Below are 26400 nucleotides of genomic sequence, written 5' to 3'. Positions count from 1 at the left end.
GAAATGTAAATGATAAAAACTTAAAGCGAAGCCGTTACTGACAGTTTCACTGTATTCTGGTTCTAAAGTGGAAGCGACTTTGGCAAGTCAGTCGTATTTTCACTTAATCTGCTTTGCAAGCCAGTCCATGAGGAGCCTAATAAAGACAACCGACGCTAAAAACAAAGGAAAAGAAACCATTAATTGAGCAAAATTATAATAAATGCCTCTGCGTCATGAAAAATCTTAATGCATTTCTTAGACGTCCTAGGCAGATAAAAACAACGTGAAATGGTCAAATCAAAAGTTCTTAGGAGAACAGGAACTAGAAACGTGGTTTCTACTTATTATGTTCCCAAATAATTCAAGACCACCAAGAACGGTTTGGAATCATTACACAGTAGACCAGACCGTTGTAGTTGCGTAAGGTCCCTAATGATGAGCAGCAAGCTGAAGAAGTTAAAGTCGAAATTAATGGTTGTTTTAGAGGTGATGTATACGGTGGCAGTTTCTAGAGCTTCCTGATATCGCAGCTGTTGCCATTTTTAATAATCCTCCTATACTATTACAACTCACGATAGGAGGAACAAGTTAAACGAGTTGGCGCAATTTCCAATAAGCCGATGCTTCATGAAATTGTAGCAACACACTCAACCTTCCTAGAATTAAGGGATTAAGTATCATGTTCAATAAAAACGGCGAACGTTTTCAGAAAGGAGTCAAAAAATCGTGCACAACAATTCTGGTGGCCAAAAGAAAATACATAATTATGCGTTATTGACCAAGCGTGAGGTCAAGATGGCTGGATATTGGCCAAGTTCTTTTTTTGCGTTTAAATGGACCGAGACAAAGTCGAGGTCCATAGAAACGCAAATCAAAGTGACACTATCGTTAACTCGTGGATATGGTCTTTGAATTGTAATAGGCCATTTTCATGATGGCGTCATTTTACTACAACTACCAGAATTCCTTTCATTTTCCTTTTCAAATGTAAATATTGCAATCCCAGAGGACAGCAAAGAACAATAGCTCTAATTAACATTAGAAAAAAAAAAAAAAACCAGAAGGATTCTGGTAGTTGTAGTAAAATGACGCCATAATGAAAATGTCCTATAGTCACGATGACTCTTAGGGCTCTTCACGCGTTTCCCCCCATGGAGGGTGGGTGGGGGAAGGAATGCGTCTATTTTTCTCTGACTACCTGCAAATTGTTAAAACTGATTAGCAAGTAAGAAATTTATATTTCTTTTCTTTTTCGAAAGATTAATTGATGTCATAAACAAGGTAAGAGAAGTGGAAATACTTTTGTCGTAAACAGGGTCAGGGTTTGACAGCCTAGGCAGCAGATTTCCACTTGGACTTGAGTTAGCCTCACAAAAATTTGAGGTATTTGGGTAAAGGAGGAATCAAACAAGGAGGGCAAATTTTGGGTATGTCCTTGGGGGAGGCGTCATCATTTTTTTTTGTTTTTGTTTTTGTTTTTGAGGATTCAAATGTAATGCAGCTGTTTGTCGCTTCCTCCTATCTTCCAATTTTTCCTTGGGGTGGATGTTCCCAGTCCCTCACCTAATAAAAGACTTTTAATACTAGTGGAATGATTTCTTTGCCCTATATGACGAGATATAAAGGTAAACAATTTTAATTCTGGATTTTTTAAGGGCTGGATTACGGTAAACAGAATGTGTAGTTCCAAAAAATATCCATACCCCCTCCCCCCTTCCACGGAAGGGATTTGATTTTCTAGGGAGTTTGCTCAAACTAGTTTACAGTGGGGGATGGGGTGACCTAAAAGTGCTGGTAATCGTCCTTGAGGGATGATTCTGTTCTTCCACGATGTCGATGGAGTTGTAAGTGCATTTTTACAGTTTTAAGAAACAGAACTTTCCATCAACTTTATTTTCACTTCTTTGTTTTCGACTTACCCGACAACTGATCAATGGAAGGGGCAATGTTTTCTTCGTTATCAAAGCAAACACCTTGAGGGAAGAATTCTTAAGCATGTGGGGTGAAGTTAGATGGAAACACATTTCATTTGTAAATAATGTTGATCACTGCTGGAGTAGCTAGAGCTGAGTGTCTGATCGAAATGAAATGCCAAACGATTTCGTAACGAACTAACTTTTTTAAAAAATTGCCGTTCGATTTTGATTTTGTACCAGAATTTCCGGATATTTTTGGTCGAATGGATCGGTTTGAGTTTAAGATTTTGCGTTTCAGGTCTAGATCACACAAGGCACAAGGCCCTATTTGTGAGGAGATTCAAATTATTTTCCTTACATGTAAATGGCTTTCCGACAACTGTAGCATTTATTTTTTATATCTTGGTCATTTTTAAGCAGCAGCAGAACACTTCCTGAATTATATCAGTTTATTAAAAGCTTGCCACGTTTTTGTAAAAACACAATGAAAATAAATAAATTCATGACGGGAAAAGACTCATGAATTAAAAAGTTAAATTGTGACTTCACCAGATGAAAATATGCACACTAACTTTCACATGCTCATGTCCCTTAGTCGTAGTTCGCACAGCTGAATTACCAAAAGCGATTTCGATGCAATAAATGATTTCGCTGCGTAAGTTAAAGTAATCCATCAAACAACGGACAGGTACCGAACGGATAGCTAACGGCTCTGGAAAACGGCGAGTTCACTGAAAGCCAAAGAAGGTTTAGATTCCCTGATTTAAATGAAAATCTGCCAAAAGAAATGAACATATCGGAGACGAACAATTTTACCGTGATCACGGATATGCAAATTTGTTCAACCGATATTAATAGTACAAGTATTCCTAAACGGTGTTGAAAGGCAACTGTGATCCTCAATTCTCTTTGTTATTTCTTAAAGTGTGGCTTTTCTACGGGAAAAAAAAAAAAAAGCAGAAAGTGGGTGTATGATTGCATCGGTGTTTACAATGATTAACAATTATACTGTTCCGTAGCCCGACGCGGCCCGCGTGCGGGGCTGTGTATAAAAGTGGGACGGGGACAAGGGGACGGGGACATTGGGACGCGTGTGTGGGAACTTGGGACTTGGGGACGCGAGGGAAGGGACGTGGGGACATCTGGTATGGGACGCGGGACATATGGGACGCGGGGACGCGGGGACGTGTGGGACGGGGACGCGGGGACGTCGAATGTAGGGGACGCGGGAGGTAAAGTCGGAGGTAAACGCGATATCTCTTTCTTCGTGAAACTGTGTTATTTAACCACATCGGACACCTTATGATGTTTACACAAAATATTTCTTCATATAGGAGTAGGCGCACTGACTATCTTGATTAGGGTTAAGCACTGTTAGCAAGCATTTACTGTTAGATTTGCCACTAAAAATATGTCAAACAAAATAGAATATTGTTTCAATAGTTGAATCCCCCGTGGTTTAGAGGCACATGCAATAGATTTCGGAGCTAGCACTCCGGGGTTGGAAGTTCGCTTATGCCACAAGTAATCTATTTTCCTTTTTTATTTATTTGGAATCGAAAATAAATTTTGGCGACCGCTACCCACCCTACCCTGCTTAAGGCTCCAATTTTCTATCAGCAAGAAGACCAGGACAGCGGTCTCACTTTCTTCAATGCAGGGGGTCTTGGCCGAGTCTTCGTTTCGTAAACAGGCATGGAGGATCGTGGATTTCCACGGTAAGTTTCTACTGCTTTTGCTTTGATCATCACGCAACCCTTGCACATCCCTGACTATAATATACAGAAGTTTTAGGTTCAGAGATGTCTTCGGCTAAACTGAGCGTTATAACGTACGCAGATTTTGGAAAAGATATCTCGATATTTCACCACGTTGTGCATTGGTTTGCTCGATTAAAAGCGGCGTTTAATTCTTTCGCAGAAGGGAAATAACGACATCCAGTTCACTGTTTGGCGAGCGCGATCACTTCTCGCTTTACAACTCACTGCCACTTCTTATTTTAAGGGCCGTAAAGCATTATAGGAGATTCGTACATAACCGACTTGCCCTTGGGTGAATGAAAGTGTAACACAGAGGGTGGACGACCTGTGGCAGAAGCCGTGTCAGTCATTGAAAATATCCGATAAGCCATGGAAAAAAGCATTTTCATGTCACTATTAATCAAAGCGGGTTTTCTCTAAAAGTATTCAAGGTTTGTCTGAGGAGGCCAGAATGAAAAAAAAAAGAGTCAGCGAGTACCACGTTGTGAACGGAAGGCAAAATAAACTCATTATTTTAATTTATGAAAACTTCACTTACATAATAAAGAATGTTTACATATTGACAAAACTGTCTACACCCAGAGGAAATCAATCTAACAAATTGCAAAACTGTTTTTCTGGTTAGGTAAGTCACTTTGCAACGAGACAGTTCAGTCAAATAACATGAACGTGAACAGCATGCTTTAATTTGTAAACACGTAATTCGGCTTATTGACCTTCTAATATTTGGTTGCTTTGTACGTTTATCTGGCCGCAAACTAAACTGCCAAGTAACTCTTTTACAAACATCTTTTCACTTACTTTTGCAATTGTGTAATCTGAAGAGTTGTAACACTGAACTACCGCTGTAATAGCAAAAGGAACTTAGGACACTAGTTGCAATAAAACTGTAACGAGGAATGACTTGGTAACAAGCCATGAAAGGTATCCTCCGACTAGTTTTGCCTCGCGTATCCCTAATTTCATAACAAATTGTAAGCAAATTATTATAATCTTTGTCTCATTTTCAATAACTTGGAATGAGTGCAACCATTGTCGTAGAAATGTAAATAGAATATGAACGACGTTACAACGCTAGTGCTCACTGCATAGTCAACAAAATTTCACTTTATAACTTACAGTTGATGGAGGCCAAAAATCCCCTATTGATTGAGAAGCAACCGCATGGTATGCATCGCACCTAATGCAAACAATTACTCTGAAACTTGTTAAAAAGGGCAGGTATCGCCTCAAAATGAAAACACAAACCAGTACTTAGTAATAATAGTTTTAAATCTTAACTACATGCTCTGTTTGCTGACGTTCAACGCTTTTACTCGTAAGTAGTGTTTCCGGCATGGAACGTTTTACAGTGTTGTTCATTTATAGTGAAATGTTCAACTGCTGAAAGAGGAAATCTTTATGCTCCTTGTTCAGGCGTTGCTTGACAATGGGATGAATGTCTAATTGTGCTCCGTCAAAGGTAGCGCTACTGATGCTGTTTCCTTTCTGAACGCAAGAAATATTTACATGAAAATAGACAGCCTGTTCCTTTCCAACTCTCAAGATCCCTGTATTTCTATCTTTCCAGGGACGGTGTTCTTTGTGTGTAATGGCGACGTCATGCGGAGGAGGAAAGAGTCCACCATCGGCCTTTCGAGCGAATTTGATTCCACATCCTGTACAAGTTGTCACTCGGGGATGATCAGACAGGAACACAAGAGAATACGAATTGATGTCCTCACGATGCCCTTCGTCTGTCTCTGCTAGACTTTCTTGCAAGACTTCGTGTTCTCCATTTCTTCGAACAATCTTCATTTTCACGGGCTGGCGATTCTGAGATGGAGTTTGCACTCTGTCTACATGTTCAACGATGAAGTTCTCTTTCTCCTTGGTCTTCTTCGCTCTTCTTCGTTGATGTGGCTTTTTACCAGCACTGCCAACATCCAGCCCATAAGTAGACATTTTTGTCACACTTGTCTGTACACCAGTTTTCTTGTGCCATGTTACGAAATCTACGAGTTTGCCCTTGAATTCTGCTGCCGCCAGTGTGTGAGCACAAAGACTGGAATGGTTGTATGCGGGACAGTCATCATCGCAACAGAATTTACCATTTTTGCATTGCCTTATAACATGCGGTTTCGCTGATGTATCCGATGCTACCAATAGAGTATCGTCTTCCCCAAAGCCATGTCTAACTTTATTCATTCGCAAGAGCCTCTGGGCCTTAGAGAATTGATGGGATAAAATGCTTTCTGGTATACCAGAGATGCCGGACTGTGTATGTGATATGGAGAGTGTGGAAAGCGTTTGTGACATGGGACCACTTTCTTTGGCTCTTCTGGTGTACGCTCTTCTGTCCGTAGGATTCATCTTTCTCCACTTTTCTTGGGATATCTTCAGGTACTTATATTCATCTGAGAGTCTGCATTCCCCCTGGTCAATTATTGCTCCTTCCAGCAACGAATCTTGTTCCTTCACAAGTTCATGGCTCTTTTCAATAAGCGTTACGAGGTTCACACGTTTGTGGTCCGTCTTGAGCTTTAACAGGTGGTTTTCTGCTTCATTGTCGTTTATTGTGTATAGGGAATCCCCAAGTCCCGCCTTTTGTCGCATGGGTTTCAGCATCGATGCGTTGACCGTGTCAGCAACATTTTTGACAAACCAGTCGTAGAATGTGGGAGTTTGGTATGTGATTTCCCATTCTCGAGCATTCCAAACATCCTCCAGCGAGCACAGTTTTGCATAAAAGTCATCCGAATCATCGGAATCCACAATTCCGTGATACGAGATAGCTGCTGCATTATGACCAAATATGTCGTCGAGAAATTCATTTTGGTAACGCCCATTGATGCCTATACTGGAGAGTTTCATTTCAATGTTTTTACGCAGGTGGATAAAACAACGATGATGGTCAGCCACAGGGAACTCTTCATTGAATGCATTTGACAAAGCACGTTCGCCATCAGTGCCGAAGGCTTGAAGAGACACGGTGTTTGGATTGAATCGCTTAACTGATGAGGCTAAATATCGGTACGTTTGTTCCGTTTTGCTCTGATGAACAAGCATGGGACCAAGGAAAACAGGTGATTACCTGTGGTTACGTTAACAATTTTGCGGCACCTGTAGGTCGTTGGAGTCACGCTAAAATTGCCAAGATTGAATGTTGGATCAATACCAAGAATTGAAAAATCGTCTTCCTGGCAACAGTACAGCTCGATATCTTTTAGCTGCCTGTCAGTGGCAAGGAAGGCCATAGGCTCTGGTACACCAACTACCTCTCTGACATAACCATCTTTAGTTTTGCACTTTTCCATAGCTTCAAGCAAGATATCTCTACTGGAACTAGCTGACGGCATAAAGGATGCCGAAGTAGACGATAATACGTTCTGCACCTGCCTGGAATTTCGCGGCAGATCACTTTTAGAGCGGCAAAACTCCAATCCCCCCTTCTGACGTACAGCTTCGAAAAAGACCTCTCGGGGTTGGCAGCTTCTGGATATTTCTTTCAGCTGTTCGAATGTGCTAGGTTTCGTTCGAACATAAGGCTCTGTGTTGTTTTTTGAATTTCCATGTTCCTTAAGGTTCAAAAGGGTTTCTTCACCTTCAAAGTAATACTGAAGCAATGCCAGTCGGTGCCTTCTCGACTTGCTATCGTACACAAAAGACATCCGCTTCCGATATTGTGCCTCCTTGTCGTGGTGAAGATACTGCTTAACCACCATGATGTAACCAGCGTCTGTTCTTTTCTGCCTTGTCACTTGAACATCCAGGATATGGCCACTTTTGTTTCTCTCAACAGCAATATAGCTTTTCGGGGAGCCAATATGGACCCACTTGCCAGGATCGTCCGCCCGCACATCTTCGGGGTGGGGGAGAGCATCTAAATCTATTACAAACGAAGCATTCTCCATCACCTGAAGGGGGACTTCAGTGCAACATGGTTCTTTCACTCTCAGCAGAATGTCTACACTCTCTTAACTGGAATATGGTGATTGCCTGCCTTTCTCGTAATAAGGAAGGCGGCTGTCGTCTTCGTAATACTTCTTGAATTCCTAAAAAAAAAAACATTGTTTCATAAGACATTCTATAAAACAGCACCTTCATTTTAATTAACCCATTGCTATTTTGGGATGATTCGTTAATCACCAACTGACGATTCTAAAAGTCGGAAAACTGTTACAGAGGTTGGTCTCGCTACAACTTTGATGGAACAAGGAACGATAAAAATGACTTAAACTGCGTGCGCTAAGAACAATCATGGAACCTCAGTGGCTCATTTGGGTAATATAAACTATGTAGAGTAGCTTGATCTTGAAAATTACTTCCTTAAACAGTCATTTTCATGTATAACGTCGCTTTTGAGGGAAGAAAAAGTACTGTAAAACGGCGTTTTTCTACGGTTGTAGCTTCTTTAGAAAATTGACCACTGACTGTCATCATAAAAATGTTTGGACTGTAGTTCATGATTATCTCGCGAATGAACTGACTGGAGAACGAACGGTTTGTATATTAGCTGGAGAATCACCCTAAAATGTCAGTACTTATTAGATACCGTATCAGTTATCATTATGTGTCACTCAATGTACCTGCTGACTATCCTCAGAGTCCTCCTCTTCCTCACTCGTGTCGATTATCTCGATTGCTCGCCTTACAAACGCGATTTCCTCCCGCACAACCGTTTTGCTGTATATATAAAAATAATAATAATAAAAGGAAATTAACCAACTCTTGCATCATCCAAAAACGTTCACCACTGGAAAGGGCGCCTTGAAAGAAAAGTGATTTGTGATTTGTCGAAAAGTAACGAAGATATAGCTCCTCGAAGTCGCGAAACTTTTCAGACGTTTGTATGGTGGGGACAAGTTTACAAACGTCTATAAATTTTTGCAACTTTGCCAATGTTACCAATTTGAAGGCGCTCTGTCCAGTGGTGTCAAAGGAATTTCACTAACTGGTCCATGTCAAATGTTGAAAAAACCGTGGAGGGGTCTATTAGCATCCCCCAAATTTGCATATCCAAGAATTACCAGCTGCTTAATTACTTTTAAAACCTACCTCTTAATTTTCTTAGCATTTGGGGAATTGACAGGGCTGCTATCCGCATCCGATACGAAGAAAATAAAAAAGGGTTGTCGTGACTATAATGTAGCTTGTTTTTGCACTTAATAACGAAACTACTACTGACAGGACAAAAAACCTTTAATATAGTAAAAGAACGTACCGTATCAAAGACTTCATCCTGACTTTGTTTGAAAACACTATAGAGAAAAAATGAAAATAGCAGTGTTAACGAAAACTTGAAATCAGAATTGCTGTGCAACCTCATGACCCTATTTCAATGAAAATATCATGTTACTTTAATCTAGAAACATTAGCAAAGAAGCCAAGTTGGCCGTGAACAGCCACGCAAAGTGACAATGCATTCTTTCTATACATGTAAAATACTGTAGTAACATTAAGGCTTTTTTATACATGCAAAACAACTGAAAATAATCGTGACGAAGCACACCTTCTACTCCGCTTGCAAACTCTAGCATCTTCTGTATCTTCGTCCGATAAGTAGTTCAAATCTGAACAATCTGGCGACCAAAAATGCAAATCGTTAAACTAAGTATTGTCTATAGTATCCTTCAAGCTCAAAATTTACAAGATTCAAACAAGGATGTGTTAGGATTTTAGTGATAATCGAGACAAACGCAAGATAGCCTTACCTTGGAAATCCTCCATGACGATAAACGTGACGAAGAACCCCCAGCGTTGAATAAAGTGAGACCGCTGTCCAAGTCTCCTTGCTGGAATATTGGGACCATAAGGAGGGTAGGGTGGGTTGTGAAGAAAGAGGTATCGCATTTACCTTCGACTTAAACAATAAACATTAACGTCCCCACGTCCCCCGGGTCCCTATATTTGACGTCCCCGCGTCCCCGTCCCCGTCCCCGTCCCATACGTCCCCGCGTCCCATGCTTGATGTCCCCACGTCCCTCCCCACGCGTCCCCAAGTCCCAAGTCCTCACACACGCGTCCCAATGTCCCCGTCCCCTTGACCCCGTCCCACTTTTATACACAGCCCGCGTGCGGCAAAGAAAATTTTCATTTATTTTGTCTTGAGCGTAGCGAAATTGTTTGTATGTGCCTGTAGTAAAAGGAAATTCAACGGATAATTTAACAATACATGAAAGGGCACACACTTGTGTCTTCTCACCTACCTCGACATCAAGATTTACGTCTCGGTGGGCGAAGGCGGTGCACAGTCGCTCTTTATTGTATCAATCTGCATTTGTTGAGAATCTTTTGCTTCACCTTCGAAGAACACTATTTTGTCACTTCTTCAGACACCTGCTTTTAATGTTGGAGAATGCAGCGAGAATGCGTTCAAAGCACTAGAAAACAGCCATGCAATGGCGACCCACAGAAATCTAACCTGCGATGGCAGACGTATTTCCGGCTGTCGCTTTGTTCCGACGTGGGATTGGCTATTATTCCACTTCCGGTTACACCGGAGTGAGTGACTCATTTGCATACAGAATGCCCCTAACACTCTAAAGCATATCCACGAGTAAAAAAGAAACGAGGGCCAATATCCAACCATCTTGACCGAACAAGCTTGGTCAATAAAGGATTTATTATATGGCTTTAAGCGCCTTTGCGTTAGACACATTATCAAAACCTTGATCTTTGTAACCATTGCCTTGGTTTTGCTCCGTTTGCTGGGATGGAAGATGACACGACACCGTTTGACATACTTTGGCCACACACGTGGCCGTTTATTGTTAGCAAAATATGACACAATGAGAGAACAATAACTCTAAATAAAACTGTACCCAGCAAAGGTGAGGGGATACCCGCCACCGTTCTAGCACGATGAAAGAGTGGACTAGGACGCCCCCACCCAAAACCAAGGCAACTGGAAAATTTTATGTTGTTTAATAGTGGCAATGCTGCATCGCCCCTGCAAATGCAGCTACACGATAGTTACCTAGTTATGTGAAGCGTTAAGTGGTCTTAGTCCTGGTAAACGTATATACAGTATAGCAAAGTCAAGAGGGCCTATAAATGTAACAATCATCTAAACGGCGGACAGTGCCAGGAGTTGTGTAGCCCCTGCGTACACTGGGAGGAACTGTTCGTGTAAAAGGGACAGCCTATGTATGTAACAATTATCTGTCACGCCAAACAGTTCTATAAGGTGCGTAGCCCCAGCGTACGCCCGAAGGAACTGTTTGTTCGCCTAGCCCTACTGTAAAATGCACCGGGAATATAAGAGATAAGTATTAATAACACCGAACAGGTCCTTACGGTGTGTAGCCCCTGCGTACACCACGGGGAACTATTCGGAGAAAAGGTCTAAAAGAGGAATTAGTTTAGATATCGGAGAAAATCTACCAAATGGGCACCTGGCGAGCGTGACTCACGTCGTAACGGAAGGGCCGATATGTGGCATCCGTATATACCGCAAAAAGGCGTTCGACTTCCATCTACCAAAAAGCCTGATTTGGGTGTCAGACATGCCTTTTGCTGCGGCCCATGAAGCCGCGCCTATGCGAAAGCTATGTGTTTTGTATCTGGTGAGATCTAAATCACAGAAACGGAGTGCATCCTTTAAGACGCGAGTGAAATAAGCCCTATGCACGGGAGTGTTATCAGGCCAACAGAATAATGGGCCAGCCGCGGTGCCTCGAATAGCTAGAAATTCGAGTAAGTGAAAGACGGGGCAGACAGGTTTATCGCGGTAAACAAGAATATCTGCGGGTCGCGAGGGGTCACTGTGTTTGTAATTAACTAGTGATAATTTGATGGCCGTCAAGGTGTCGTGGTGGTCCTTCATAAACTGAGATCTGATGAAAATGAATGACATTACGAAGTGCCTGACCCGGGCAAATAGTAATTTCTCCAACACGTAAGGCGGCAAAAAAGGCCAATGACCACATAGCTTTGGCTAATTTCTGCTGAAAGTGCGAGGATTGCGTAACATCCAAAGCTTGTAAGATGCGTTCTAACAACGGTAATGTGATTGGTAACCGTGAATCGGTGCCTGCTGGTTTAAGGTTGGAGTAACCTCGTAACATTAATTGGACTTGTTCTGATTTTGAAGGGTCTGGCAAATTGGCCAAACGATGGACGTAACCGATGGCCGACAGATATGTCAGAACCGTGGATGGGGAGTAATTAAGCTCATACAGATGAGCGATAAAAAGAACTAATGTGTCGGATTGTATGGGAAGGCTTAAATGGTGATTATTAAATCGAGTTTGCTCAAATTCTTTAAACAGTGTCCATGGACGCCGGTACGTGCTCACTGATGATGGACTCAAGCTAGGCTCGAACAACTTGGTTAGTGTAGGACCCAATTCGCCGGCTGTAGCTCGGGTGGTATCGGTGTGGGGGCCTGATCCACGCCGTGAGAAAGGCGTGTGAATTTGTCCACCTGCAACCGAGAGAGACTATCAGCCAATATATTCTTGCTGCCGGCGAGATGTCTGGCTTTGAATAAGATATTATATCTAAGGCAAGTTAATACCAGTTGGCGAAGCAATGAGAGCAACTCTTTGTCTTTAGCGGTTTGTTTGTTGATGACGTGAACGACACTTTCGTTATCGGAAACAAAGATCACGCGTTGGTTCTTAAGGCGATCACACCACATTCTTAGACCCACCACGATAGGAAACAATTCTAGAAAGGAAATATCTTTAGTTTTCCAATGAGCCGGCCACTCGCCAAATGCCCAACTGGTTCCAAAATTATGCCGTAACCCTGTGACTTTGCGGCGTCGGTATAAAAATGAAGAGCGGGTGACATATGCCAGGCTTCCTCGAGAAAAAATAATTTACAGTTAAACCCTGCAAGAAACTGATGCCATATACGTAAATCTTTCTTAACTTCCTGAGTCAACCGTATGTAATGTGACGATCGTTTAATACCTAAGGTGAGGTTAATTAAGCGACGAAGAAATACTCTTCCCGGTACGACGACGGAACACGCAAAGTTCAGTAAACCGATCAGGGATTGAAGGTCACGCAACGTGACTTTTCTTTTCGTCAGAAAGCCCTGAATTGTGGTCACGCATTTTTCCACTTTTTCCCGGGGAAGCCTAGCTTCATGCCTGTTGCAATCTAGTTCTATTCCCGCAAACGTAAGAACTTGTAAGGGGCCTTCTGTTTTTTCTGACGTCATTGGAACCCCTATATCTGCACATGTGTCCAGAAAGCGTTGAAGATGAGTGCCACAAGCGGCCATGGACTTATCAATTATCAGAAAATCATCTAAAATATGTATTATATGTGGGATGCCCAATTTGTGCTTGGCAATCCATTCAAGCGCAGAACTGAGAAGTTCGAAATTCCGGCACGAGGAGGCGGCTCCCATAGGAACAGCCCGGTCGAAATACCACTGCCCTTTCCACATGAAGCCTAATAAGTGATAGTCCGAGGGGTGAATTGGTAGAATGGCGCTTCGGACATCTGTTTTTGCCATGGCACATCCTTTTCCTAACTGTTTGAGGATATTGATTGCATCATCCACGGTGGCATATTTGACGGAAGAAAATTTAACCGGGATGAAATCGTTAACCGAGCTACCGGGGGGAAAGGAGAGGTGGTGGATCATTCGGTATTCCCCGGGAGTTTTCTTAGGAATAACGCCTAAAGGCGAGACAAAGAACGTGGAGAATGGGGTGTTTTTGAAGGGGCCCATGATGCGACCTAATTCCCTTTCCTTGGCTAGCTTACTGTCCAAAATGGCGGGATGTGCATAGGCAGATAACAAATTCCGTGATGTAACTGCAACGCTGTGACCCTGATAATGTAACCGGAAGCCAAATGAAAACCCTGTGATCAATTCACGAAATAATTTTTTGTTGTAGCCTTGGAGATAGAACGCTAACTTAGGGACGTTAACTGGAGTGGGAAGTTGCATTGGCGGCTTGAGTGGATTGCTTTGCGGTGACGGGACGTCCCCCGGCTTGTTTGGAACTATCATGTTTTGGGTTTTGCTGGCAGCGGGAGACGGGATGATTGTTGCTGCATTGATAACATTGGTGCTTAAAGGAACATCCTGTACATTTTTGCCCGTTGTGGAATCTCTAGCAAAACCCTTTGGGAAAGGGCGGCCCGTTTGTTTTACTGGGCACCCGGGGACCTGAGCCAACCTTACTTTTGTTGAGATGTGCTCGTAAATATAACTCGCTATGAATTTGGTCCCAGGGGAGGCACTCTGTTTGTCTTAACTGGCGGAAATTATCATCATAAAACTTCCAATTAGCGGACTGAAAGGCCAATTCCCTAACGACGGAGCCATATTTCATTAGACTGGGCGCTTCGTTTGGATACGTTTGAGTATATATGGCCACGAAGGTGTTAAATACCGTGGTCCATTGCTCAATGTTCCGAATGTTTTGCCGCCTGACATTCGGGACCATGAACACGGCTGTATTGCCCTCATTATTCTGAAATTTTAGTAGGTATTGCCCTTCAGTATCTTGGGGAGAACAGAGGGTAGAGAAATCCACAAACTCGCCCGCCCATATTTTATTGCGTATTTTTTCGGTCACCCTATGGGTTAAGGGTCGCTGGCTGAGATAAATGGGTTCTTACTAGCGGCAGGGCGTTCTTCTGTCTGTACTCCGCCATTTGTTAAGGACTGAATGACTTCTGAGGTTGAGGCCTGCACTAACTCCTGGACATCGCTTTGAGCAGACGTGGATGGCTGCCCCGGTGGTGCCGGGGGATCCGGAATGAACTGTACTGGAGGGCTTGAGAAGGCTGGTTGGTTTTCCATGGTCTGCAGTGCGTTCTTCACCGCTGTAGCGACACTCTGGCTTATTGTCTCTATAAGGTCTGCCGTTAGGCGAGCTGTATTAGAGGGTCCGGGAGCGGCTGGGCGATCTTCCCGCCTGCGCTTCGGCACTCCGCCTGTTGGTCCCTGGGTTGGGACAGGTCGTTTATACGTGGCGGCATTCTGTATTAGTAAGATTACGTAGTCTACATGAAGTAATTTATACTTACTGAGTTTTAATGGAGAAGGGCTCGCAGCCCAAGATCTTTCACCGTGAGGGAAAATGCGCTTCAGGTTACTGGTTGCATACTAACGAGGTTGTGTGACCTGATATGTCTGCTCCCTGAATGAGATTAATACATGGATGTGGCAACTCACGTGCAAACAGGCTCAGAACAACACTACTGCCCAAATAGAGACAGCAGGTGTACAAAGTACACAGCGGTATTATACATGAATGGCACGGAGACGTATCTCTGGCCGCAAGGATCATGGTAGTAGTATACCGCGGAGCCTTTGACATAAAAGGTGGTCGAAAGAAACAGGTGAGTCCTGTTCCATACAACTAGTGCCTAATATACAAGGCAAATAACGACCGTAAACATACAGAAGTGCCATCCCAAACGTATAGGGAGTAAAGATGAGCAATTGCCTCTCTTGTATTCGTAAAATCTCTAAGTGACTTTTGTCTTGTAGAAGGGAAGCTACTCCCAAAATGGTCGGTTTGGAGTTGCAGATAAACGAAAACCACAGTGTCCGCAACAATCCTTTCTCGGATTAGAAAATTGTATCAAATGAAAGGCATTTCCGGGGTTTGAAATGCGGGCGAGCACATGTTCCCTCATAATGCGTCAACAAAATTCCCATTGATGCGGCAACTGACATAGTACAAAGGACAAAAGCGATAACGAAGTACTTTCTCTATATATGTTAGCTAGCAAAGTAAGTCATTGGCCTCGCAAGGCCGCCAGGATTGCCCCTCGGTAACTGCGATATAGGGCTTTGTTCCCGGAATCATTTAAATGGATCCCATCAGGAAGATAAATGTTGATAGTAGGATGGTAAAGCCCGCGGTGACGCCAAACTCCCGCAAATGGGGCGTTGGCAAGAGCTTTCACTAAATGGCGGTTTAAGCTATCCACTTTGTCGTTGTAATAGGGAAAGGGTTGATTTGATCGCGGAATTACTTCACACACCATGATGTAACGAACACTACATTGGTGGTACAATAGTTCCACAAACGCCTCTATTGCTAGTCCCGTGGTCTCAGCATCGCTTGTTGTATCACACAAGTCATTCGAACCGAGCTCGAGAATAACTATATCTGGAGCCATATCCCTAATAGTGGGGAGGTCTAGTCGGACCATTTTGTCCACCGTGTGACCACCAATACCCAGCATACAAACTGTACACACATCGGATACTTTGAAATCCAGGGCGAAGTCAGTGTTCTGACGAGCCTGTATGGTAATAAACTGCTTATGTCTTCGTACAAATGAATGGCCTAGAATGAGCACCCTTGGTGTACGCGATGTGACATTAGAGAAGGCCATATCCTCAAGTGGGGATGTTAAAAACGTCTAAAAATACTTAACTGAAGTGACGAATTTCACTTGGATATGCGCCTTAGTTCACTGTTGTATGATCTAGGCCAAAGAGGACAAATGATGGACTAACCGAGCCTTATGTAGGGTAATTAGCTAGAGTATCTCCTTACTAACACCCGAACGGAAGCCACAGAAAAGATGCACTGATAAGGCGCATAAAATCATTTATTTGTTTAATAAATATCCTTTATCTTCAAGTTAAAACTACAACAACAAAACAAAACAGAACAAGAAACTGTTCTGCTCGGAAAGAAATTCTTCATAGCCGGCCGGTATAAGATTCATTTTCAGTGCATTTTTGGATTAGCATGTAATCATGGAAAACAAGGAATCCTAAATTATCTTAAGGCTCTAACTTTATAATGGCTTAAAGGGAGTATACAATTATTGAGTACGAAAAATTTAGATTTTCGCAAGTGCGGGAAGATTTTAATAGAATCCGGCAAACTCGCCATTTTCAGCCGATCGCGTGGTGGCGTAAATAATAAACACTTTTCAAGTACACAGTTTCCGGTCTCCAATCAATAGTTCTTGAATGAAACAATACATTTTGAAATTATATGAAAACATTAGCCGAAAAATTGAGGAGGTAACTCAAAAAACTGAGCGAAACTTTGATAAGATTTTGTTGTTTACAACAAGCAAGACGCGGCTAAATTAAAAATGTGAGCTTCTTCGGCGAACTTGAGAAAAACACTTTTCTGAACCGCTCTAGACACTTAACGCAACTTTCACTACGCTATGATTTAAATGCAGTCATTGCAAATCTAGAGAACTAGACAATTTAGTACTCGACTTGAGACAATAACTTTTACAAAATTAATCTCTACACACAGAGCAACTCACCGATTCACTGGCTCGCTTTCATTGTAGCTGATACAAATTTTTCACTACACCAGGATGATTCTCTTCTCTTTCCTTTCCCTTAGGTAAATGTTGACACGGTTTACCGAACATTTTAGTGAGCATTTTCCGCCAGAACAACGAGAAAATCGAAGAAAAGATTGCATTGTTCCTCGGGATTAAACTTTAAATGCCAAGCGGACGGGCAACGGGTAATCCCGAGCGGGCAAGATAGCTCCATCTTGAGCGCTCGGGTAGCCAATCACAGCGCAGGATTTGACTCATCTTGCCCGCTCGCGGAGCCAGCCATATAATAAAGGAAATTAATGTCCTGTTGTTACTTATACCAAAAATAGTACGCTTGATCTTTCTGTAATTGCCCCACTTATGGACTTCTGAAATGGTCCGATGGATTAAAAATTCAGCTCTGGCTTATTACACACTAGTTTATGGGCATTACGACCAATAAGAAACAACTTCCGTTTCTAATTGCACAATAATCTATAGCCCTTTTTTAACTCATCTACATCTGCCAACTACACTTAACAGGCTACATTCACTTATGGAGGACACAAAGTTTAGTTTGTTGTTATCCGCTGTCAGGTTACCGACACGAATGTTGGCCGAGCAGTTGTCTTAAGCTAAAAGCATCCTTTTTCGGATCGTTGCAAAGTCATCATTTGCCGAAGGTGAGGGTGATTAACCAGTAGATGAATGTACTGTTGTCAAAGTGCAAGAATTATCGCTAAAGTATTTTGTCGTCCATAAGAAATTGAAAACACTAATTTAATTGACATGCAGGAGCAATATAAGGTTCCTAAAGACAATACTGAGTAGTTAGTTTTAACACAGGAAACATTTTCTCGGCATGTTTTTATGTTTAGTTTCTAAAAGTTGTGAGATTTTTCCTCGGTAAGTTTCCGTTGTAAAAAAAAAAGGTAACAGTGGTGTCAGGATTTAGCAGCACGTTTCCTTAACCGGTATTTATATTATCACAGCTCTAGCTATGAAGAAGTTTGCTGAACTTTCTGTAGCAAGTCTTCTTCAAAAAACAGAGTACAGGTTTCACGCCGATTTATGGACAAAGTTGCTTGATAGAGAAAATAATGTTTTCTGTCGTTTGTAACCGCCGCCGTGAGACTAGTACTGCTGCCGCGTATCAATGAAAACTTGTAGAGGTGGGCAATCATACATAGCCTTTTAAAGTCATCAACGAACGCTTGTTCACCTTTTACCCACAAGCAAGTAAAAGCTGTGGTAAAACTTGCATTGCCAAGCCAAGATAGCGGAAGTTTTATTGAAAGTATAAACACGCCGTCATTAATTTTGTGAGTAACTCTCTTTCTGAGAATAAGGTGCACAAAGCCCACTTTTCGAAAGATCAGATAACCTTTTTGGTAAATAAGTACTTATTTTATTCCCTTTAACTGATAAAGCAAGAATTTTTGGTTAAAACTTGCATATATGTTATGTCTAAAATTATGAATGTGTTGACATTTAGGTCAAAAAATACCACTTGTCTTTCCGTTCGATGTATCGACACAAAAAATAATTTTCAGTTAACAGTACATTTGAGAAACGCCCTAGCAAAAGAAAAACCTACAAAAAGTCGAATTCAGAAAAATATAACACGGCAAGCGATAAAAGGTGCGAGAGTGAAAGTCTGCTAAATAGCATGCAAATTTCTTCTTGACTTTAATCACCTTTTGGCCATTAAAAAAACACTATTTTTATTAACGTTTAATGTTTATTTACGTTAAAAACTAGACATACAAGAGAAAAAAAAATAGCTTTGTCAGCAAGGGTCTAAATTTCAGCTGTTAAACCTTATACATCCTCAAGAGACATCTCACCCCACATGCACGGGGCCAAAACGGGCAAATTAAAGTGAGTTTGATTAGATAATTTTCCTTATTTTGCACGAGTTATTCCAAATGTTTTCCTTTTCTTTGCGGGAAATGACAATCGAAAAGAGCTCGGTTGTTTTTACATGCTTATGCAAATTGACTTTTTTCAATGGAAGCATTGCCGTCAACAATCACCTTTCAAAAGACAGCATGGGTGGAGTCCGTGGGTTAGTTTGACACGAATTGGCGGGAAAACTGCATGAGACAAGGCACGAAATCTCACGAGGCCAAATTAAAGGAGGACAAGCTATTGATTTCCAGTATACAAGGAGTTTATGCGGCTGATGATCGTCGTTTGAAATAACTATTCATTTTAAAAGGGGATTTTCCTTTCGTTGAAAATATGGATGTCAAAAGTTCGTTGCCATGGTAACATCAAAGTTAATGAACACTAAACGTCCACATGGCGTTGCTCAAATATTAAAAAAAGTTATTCGGGTGCAAAGTCGCCGTGGGAAGAATCTGCACCTCTCCGCCCGGTCTAGATACTGTCTCGATAAGACGCTAGTGTCACTTATATCTGGTGCTATCATGCCATCAGTTCCGAGTAATAAGGTCGACCTTTAATAGATATAAACAAAAACAAAGATAAGAAATAGAAGTATGTTATTAGTGTATTGTAATTTTGTTCAAAATGCTATGTGACTTAACAATCCTGTGGCCTGTTTTGTCAGAGTAATTTTTTCTAGAAGGCTAATAAAAACAAATATTACCCTATATCCACTCCAGTTAATGTTATTGTGAGCGTCATACTTCCTGATTACTCAGGGGCAGAAACCTGGAAGCACCAGAACAAATCAATACTCTTTGAGACGGCCGCTGATTTCATTATATTGATCATCTAGCTAGCTAACCTAATAAGAACTAAATCAATGAGAACGATCATTTGAAGAAAGCATGCAAATGCTGACGATTTCAATAAATAGTGGATGAAAAACAAATTTGTTGGGATCTAATTATTATAGACAGCAGGAACTCTGCTTCTCAAAGTCGTTCTTTTGTCGCTTCCAGAACAATTAAATTTGCAAGAATTTCTAGTTCATACGTGCCTCAGTATGTACTGTTGCCAAAAATTATGAGTATATTGACATTAAGCCTCCAAATAACCATTGTCTCCCTGTTGGGTATATTGTTCACAAAAATTGGTTTTCGGGCCAGGTTGTTATTGGAACATTTGAAAAACGGGCTCAAGTAAAAAAAAAACGTGCTAGGAAGTCGAAATCGGAATTAAAAATATTCAGACAGGGGATAATAAATGGGCAAACTAGAAGACTGTAAATTAGTATGCAAATTTCTTATGGACTTTAATTGCCTTTTGACCATTAAATAAATAAAACTACTTCCTGGTCTTTTAGACTGCGGCGTAAATTATTTTTCCAGACAGTTACCAAGGGTCGAGGTCACTAACTATTTTTCTTGTCGTTCAATGTTTCTATAATTTAATAACTGGACATATAAGAGAAAAAGTAACTAAGGGGACTAACTTCGTCGTCAATTGTGTGAATTTCAGCTGCCTACTGTGCACGTTCTCAAGCGACGTCATCACCCAAGTACGGACAAAATGATTTTGATTGGATGAATTTCATTAATTTGCATAATTTGTTTTCCAAACCTTAATTTTTTTCCTCGAAGGAACCACAAGTAGCTCAGCTTCGATTAACATGAAATTAAGAGCTTTGATGTTTTTAAAGGTAACGCATTATGTGCATACATTGATTTTTTTTTTTTTTTTTTTTTTTTTTTTATCTAGACCGGGCTTTGTTTTGTCTTCTAGTAGGAACCGGGTTAGGGAGGGGGGGGGGGGGGGGCATTCCACCCTGATGTTTCCTTTGAGGTCAGGTGAATTAAGTCCTGTTAAAACTATTATGTATGTCATTTTCACGCTTGGCAACTCTCAGATAGCTCAAATTCGTGTAGTCTTGCAATTTAAGGACCAAATATCAGCAGATACTGTGAGGAAACAACTAAAGGAACTGAGCCTGCCTAAAAGTGCACTCCACCATTCAGCCCGTGTTTGTGAGCCGAAAAATTGTACAAGAACTTAAAGTAAAGGAATCAAAGCAACTAATTATAAATCAACAGTGTGTAGATTATAGTTTTCAATGTGACCTGTGTGATGCGGGTTATCTCGGGTACACACGCGGGCATTTACACAATAGTGGAGAAGGGCACAAATATCAGTCCTCCTCTATTGCCAAACCCTACAAGAGCGTGCACGGGACGGTCCCTCATGAGCATCTGAGCCGTTTCGAGGTACTTAAGAAATGTAGAAACAAATTTGACTGTTCAGTGAACGAAATGCTTTTTATAAGACACTTAAAGCCAAATCTTAACGTGCAATCACACTCTATTTGTGCGAAAGTATTTGTGTAATTTTTGCATCCTGTAATGTTAATTTTGGCACCAAGATCGCTTTAAATGATGTAATTTGCATTATCTGTTACATAGTTCCTTGGAAAATGGAGTCATGATCACTCCGTCGACACGTCCGATCTTATCGTTTGTTTTTGCTGTTGTATGCTTAATTAATGCAATTTACGGGGTGGAAAAAGTCGGTGGGTCCGTTTTATGAGTAAAAATTTTTTTTTAAAAAAATGGCCTAAAGTGAGCGAACCTCGTGAAAATCAAATCAAACGAGATCAGAAACTAAGGATTACCAGCATATGAGCCGTTCATAGAACTGGTGCTCGTTATGTGAAGATAGTTATTTTATTTTGCTAGCTTTTCAAACACTTCCCAAGCGACACATCAGTTCTTTTCGGAGCAAATAACAATTTCAACAGGGCTTTTGGCCCTCACAGAATTTTCCAGTCAGGATGATAAAATCAAAGGCAAGCTTAAGCTTTCAAAATAAAGAAATAAAACCAAGATAAATCTGATAAATCAATTTTTCTGTCAATGACTCAGGCATACTCGGTTCTCCCAACAGGAGTTGGACCCACGACCTTCTGATTACTGTAGTTCGGGTGCTCTACCACAGAGCTGAAGAAAACTCGCGGGAGCTAATTAAGGTCAATTAACTAGGCTCAAGTGACAAACATTCTATATAATGCTATGATTTGAAGCGTTCACAGGACTCTTGTTGGGAGAACTCGCTTTTTTATGCCTGTCACTACTACTTAAAACTTCAACTATCATTTATTTGCCAGGATAAAAAAAAATAACTTAATCACATTTCTTTCACATAATAAATCTTGCTTTTGCGTTATTTTGAAGCTAATACTAGGTCGTAGTTCAGTTTAACCAACAATTAATACGCTACATTTAATTTAAAATGTGTTTACTGTTTTTTCGCAAGCAGAAACTGCGAAAATCGCTCTTAAATTCTGTGGACTTCTTTTTCTCAGACAGGTTCTTAGATCAGACATGGAAGAGCTTTTTGACCTGACTCAGAGTCCCACCGATGCAACTGGAGCAAATGGTACTGGTTCTATAACTATATGCAATAATATTTATAATATTAAAATGTTGTGTAATGTATCAAGAGTTGTTTTTGTGAAGACTATGAACTTTGTTTTCTCTTGTCCATTTATTTATTTATTTATTTATTTATTTATTTATTTATTTATTTATTATTCATATTTTGTCAGGAACAAACAGCACTCACTCTGTGAATATTCAAAACGTCACGACCGCACCAACTCAATCTGGCGGCGTTTCAACAAATTTCATCATTGGCATGACGGCAGCATATGGGGTGATCTTTCTCGTTGCCCTCGTTGGCAATTCCTTCGGTTTGGTTGTGGTTTTAAAGAATTCTTCGAATAAAAGCGCAACAAACCTCTTCATCGCCAACATGGCCGTTGCAGATCTCCTTTTAACTTTCACAATGATGCCTTTATCCATTGTCTTCTTTTACCGTGGTAGGCTATGGTTTGGAGGAACGCTGGGTACCGTCACATGTAAAGTCTTGTTCTATGCCATCCCGATTTCCATTTCAGCGAGTGTCTTTACGATAGTGTTTATGTCCGTTGATAGGTTGTACGCTATCTTCTATCCTTTTAAAGAGAAAATCTTCCAAAATCCGAAATTTCTGTCGGCAATCATTTGGACCTTATCTATTGTGTTGATGATCCCATATGTTATCTTGCTTCAAGTGGAATATGATAATATCGCCGACGCATATTATTGTGTGCTGGTACCGGTGTGGCCGTGGGAAGATGAAAACGACCTTATCTTGGAGGAAGCATCCCGCGCCTATAAAACCTTCCATACCGTTGTTTTCATCAGGTTGTATGCCTTCCCCCTCTTTATAACAGTTACCAATTACTCTTTAATTTGTCGGAAATTATGGCTGTGTAAAATACCAGGAAACGTGACAGATAGCAACCGGGCCAACGCTGAAAAATCTAAGCGCAAGGTGGTGCGTCTGTTGATGACCGTATGCGTGGTGTTTGCGGTGTGCTGGTTTCCAATATACGTCAATCACTACTTTTGGTACCGGAGGCCTGATGAAATACACTTATTACCAGAAGAAGTTAAGATGGTTTTTGCCTGGATAGCCCATGCCAACAGTGCCATTAACCCCTGCCTTTATCTCTTACTTAACAACGACTTTCGCAAAAAGTTTTTCGCTACTCTGGTCTGTCATCATGATCAGGTTGTGTTCAGGTCATCTCAACCGCGACCAGTCCCGCTTGTACTCCGATGGAGGCCTCTACAGTTAGAACAGCACAATCGTCAACACGTGGAAGGTCCTGTTATTGACGGTCCTGTAACTGAGTAGCCCCGTTGTAAGTATTAAACCCAAGAAAAGAAGATCAGGTGTGATAATAATCATGTGATAAATTTTTCCAGCAGACAAGGGTCAAAGGTTTTGCCTACCTGCAAATAACCAAACAGAAGCTAAGCAACCTATCAAAACGTACTTAATTCGCTTGCGTCAGGAGCATCCAGCCTCGTTTTCTTAGGCCTCAAGGCGCTTCTCAAAGTAACCAAGCTTGTCTATGAGTGCTGGGGAAAAGCGCGTCCTCCCGATCAACTCAACGGATGACGTCACATTTAACAGCGAAGCAAGGACGACTGGAGGGAGGCGAGGCGCAGAAGGATCGGCTTAGTGAAAAAAAATAGAAACCGTGGTATCCATGAAAGTTGATGCTGAGTATTTGCGATTCTCGATTATTTTGTTTTTGTTTCTGTTGTTGTTGTTGTTGTTGTTGTTGTTGTTGCTGTTGTTTTTTTTTTCTCTTCCCATTATAATAATTTTAAGGGATGTGGTTTGAATTAAAGTGCATGATACGATTTATAACAAAGTTGTACCGGGGCTTTAGCATACCGTGCGACCTATGCAATGGTGTTTGTCAGTTTTGGGTTATGGAATTTTTCGCTTTACTGAAAACATTTCAAAACGAAATACAGGAATTTTCCCAGATTTGACCCTGAACGAGCACTGTGAATACTTGTTCGGTGAATGGGTTTTAAGAAAAGTGGGGCAAGATATAAGGAATTCAATATCTGTGTGTGGCTTTGCTTTTCTTTGACTCGCACCACGCAAAAAGCTCAAGCACAAGTCGACACAAGAAAAACAAACATGTTTGTTTTTCTTATGCTTATGCCTATGCTTATGTCGCGGGTGTTCTGACTTGCTTATGCTTATGTTATGCTTATGCTTATGCGCTGGTGAGAACCAGCCTTAAGAAAAACGAACATGTTTGTTTTTCTTGTGTCGGCTTGTACTTATGCTTATGCTTATGTCGCAGTTTTCACAAGTGAGAACGGGGCCGACATAAGCATAAGCATAAGCTCAAGCCCTTCAGCGAATCACAGGTCACTTTGACCCAGACTTCTGCGGAAAGTATCACAAGCAAAATGGCGGACGCTTTGACGTCTGTAGACGAGTTACTCGCAGTCAGGTTATATCCAGTTCTGTAGAACAAGGCTGATAAGTTTTTCAAGGATGTAAACTATAAAACGCTAGCGCGGGAAGACGGGGCTAAAAAAACTGGTTTTCCCTCAGAACTAAGTTATTAAATTCGCCTTGGCCTTGTCGCCGACGGTAAACATCCCTCACCCAAAACCTTTTAGGCCTGATAGTTTTCCTGGCATTTCGATGCCTTCTTAAGCGAAGAACGTAGATCACAAGTAACGCAAAGAGAAATATCTCATTATTGTCAGCCATCTTGTTTTTAAACATCGACGATTGCGTCAAAAAATGTATTCTGCGCGTGCGTATTTCCTTATGCTTATGTCGCGGGTGTTCTCACTTGCTATTGCTTATGCGCTTGTGAGAACCGGTCTTGATATGTAACAAGTAACTTGTTGCTGGAACATCCAAGCAACAAATACTAGAGCAAGTTGTCTAGTAGCTACAAGCAACATAAAAACTGATCTAATAATTTAATCAAAAGGGATTTTTACTGAAAAAGAAAGCATCTGCAAGTATATGTGTGAGATGTCCTCTCTTTCCTAACACCCCGTATTTGAGTATTATGAGTGCAGCACATACACATACTGATGATTTCAATCAGTTGTTAGATCGAACATGTATTTTAGTGCCATTATTAGTATTATGGATTAGTACCATCTAGGATTATGCTTTCAACCAATCGCTTCTCAGTTAACAGAATTTACATTTCAGAACGTTAGTGCCAATTTTAGTAAATTTATTCATAAAACTGTCAAATTACCTTAGAGTCTTGTCGAACAGGCTTGTAGTTTTCATTTGACAACGTTAATCATGATATTCTTGGCTCACCAAGTTGACCTTTAAGGCAAAAGGTTGAATGAAAAACACTAATGAACGATTTAATGGGAAAACATGCAATGAAAGCAACCTGTTTGTTAATAAATTGTTAGAATAAATCGACATTTGTTTAAAGGACGAGTATTATCCACCAGGCCATTTTCGCCTGATATGGACACTCTGTGTCTCTCCGCAGATGATCACTGTCAAGTCACGTGATCAATTTAAACCAGTCAGACCCGGAGAAAACTTACTCGTGAACCACATGAGATATTAGTATTCATGCTGTAATTACTAGTAAACATGTGAAGCTTCAAAAACAGCGGATGCATAAAAAGCTTCAGCTGCAGATATATGATTAAGTGTGTCTACGAACTTAGAAGACCAAACATATCTATCCATGTAGTTTGCTGTTTATTTCCTCAAGAAATGTAAATAATAAAAACTTAAACCTAAGCCGTTACTGACAGTTTTACTGTATTCTGGTTCTAAAGTGGAAGCGACTTTGGCGACTTATTCGTATTTTCACTTAATCTGCTTTGCAAGCCAGTCCATGAGGAACCTAATAAAGACAACCGACGCCAAAAACAAAGGAAAAGAAAACCTTAATTGAGCAAAATTATAATAAACGCCTCTGCGTCATGAAAAATCTTAATGCATTTCTTAGACGTCCTCGGCAGATAAAAACAACGTGAAATGGTCAAATCAAAAGTTCTTAGGAGAACAGGAACTAGAAACGCGGATTCTACTAATTATGTTCCCACATGATTCAGCTACATGCTACAAGAAGAGCGGTTTGGAATCATTACACAATAGACCAGATAATGTGTGTATGTATTTCTAGGTAACGAGTTTCCGTTGCCGTTGCCGTCGTAGTTGCGTAAGGCCCCTAATCATGAGCAGGAACGTAAAGAAGTTAAAGTCAAAATTAATCGTTGTTTTAGAGGTGAT

At 41.1% G+C, this 26400-nt stretch overlaps 1 protein-coding gene and 1 pseudogene across 2 annotated transcripts; one reads left to right on the top strand and one right to left on the bottom strand.

Moving 5' to 3' along the window:
* Window positions 1-3078: 3078 nt before the first annotated feature.
* On the bottom strand, window positions 3079-9631 carry LOC146455701 (uncharacterized; annotated as a pseudogene). The gene is made up of 5 exons (XR_014858971.1): window positions 9352-9631; window positions 9150-9219; window positions 8862-8898; window positions 8227-8323; window positions 3079-7692 (listed from the first exon to the last, which is right to left on the bottom strand). The product of XR_014858971.1 is annotated as an uncharacterized LOC146455701 (transcript).
* Window positions 9632-17460: 7829 nt separating this feature from the next.
* On the top strand, window positions 17461-23630 carry LOC146455700 (G-protein coupled receptor 83-like). The gene is made up of 3 exons (XM_085093953.1): window positions 17461-17549; window positions 22115-22188; window positions 22358-23630. The coding sequence occupies exons 2-3, from the start codon at window positions 22134-22136 to the stop codon at window positions 23491-23493; spliced, it is 1191 nt and encodes a 396-aa protein (XP_084950079.1). The 5' UTR covers window positions 17461-17549; window positions 22115-22133; the 3' UTR covers window positions 23494-23630.
* Window positions 23631-26400: the final 2770 nt, after the last annotated feature.

Source organism: Pavona decussata, unplaced genomic scaffold (genome assembly GCF_977016875.1).
Source record: "Pavona decussata unplaced genomic scaffold, jaPavDecu1.1 SCAFFOLD_271, whole genome shotgun sequence".
NCBI lineage: Eukaryota > Metazoa > Cnidaria > Anthozoa > Scleractinia > Agariciidae > Pavona > Pavona decussata.
This window is presented reverse-complemented; position numbering and strand designations above follow the sequence as displayed.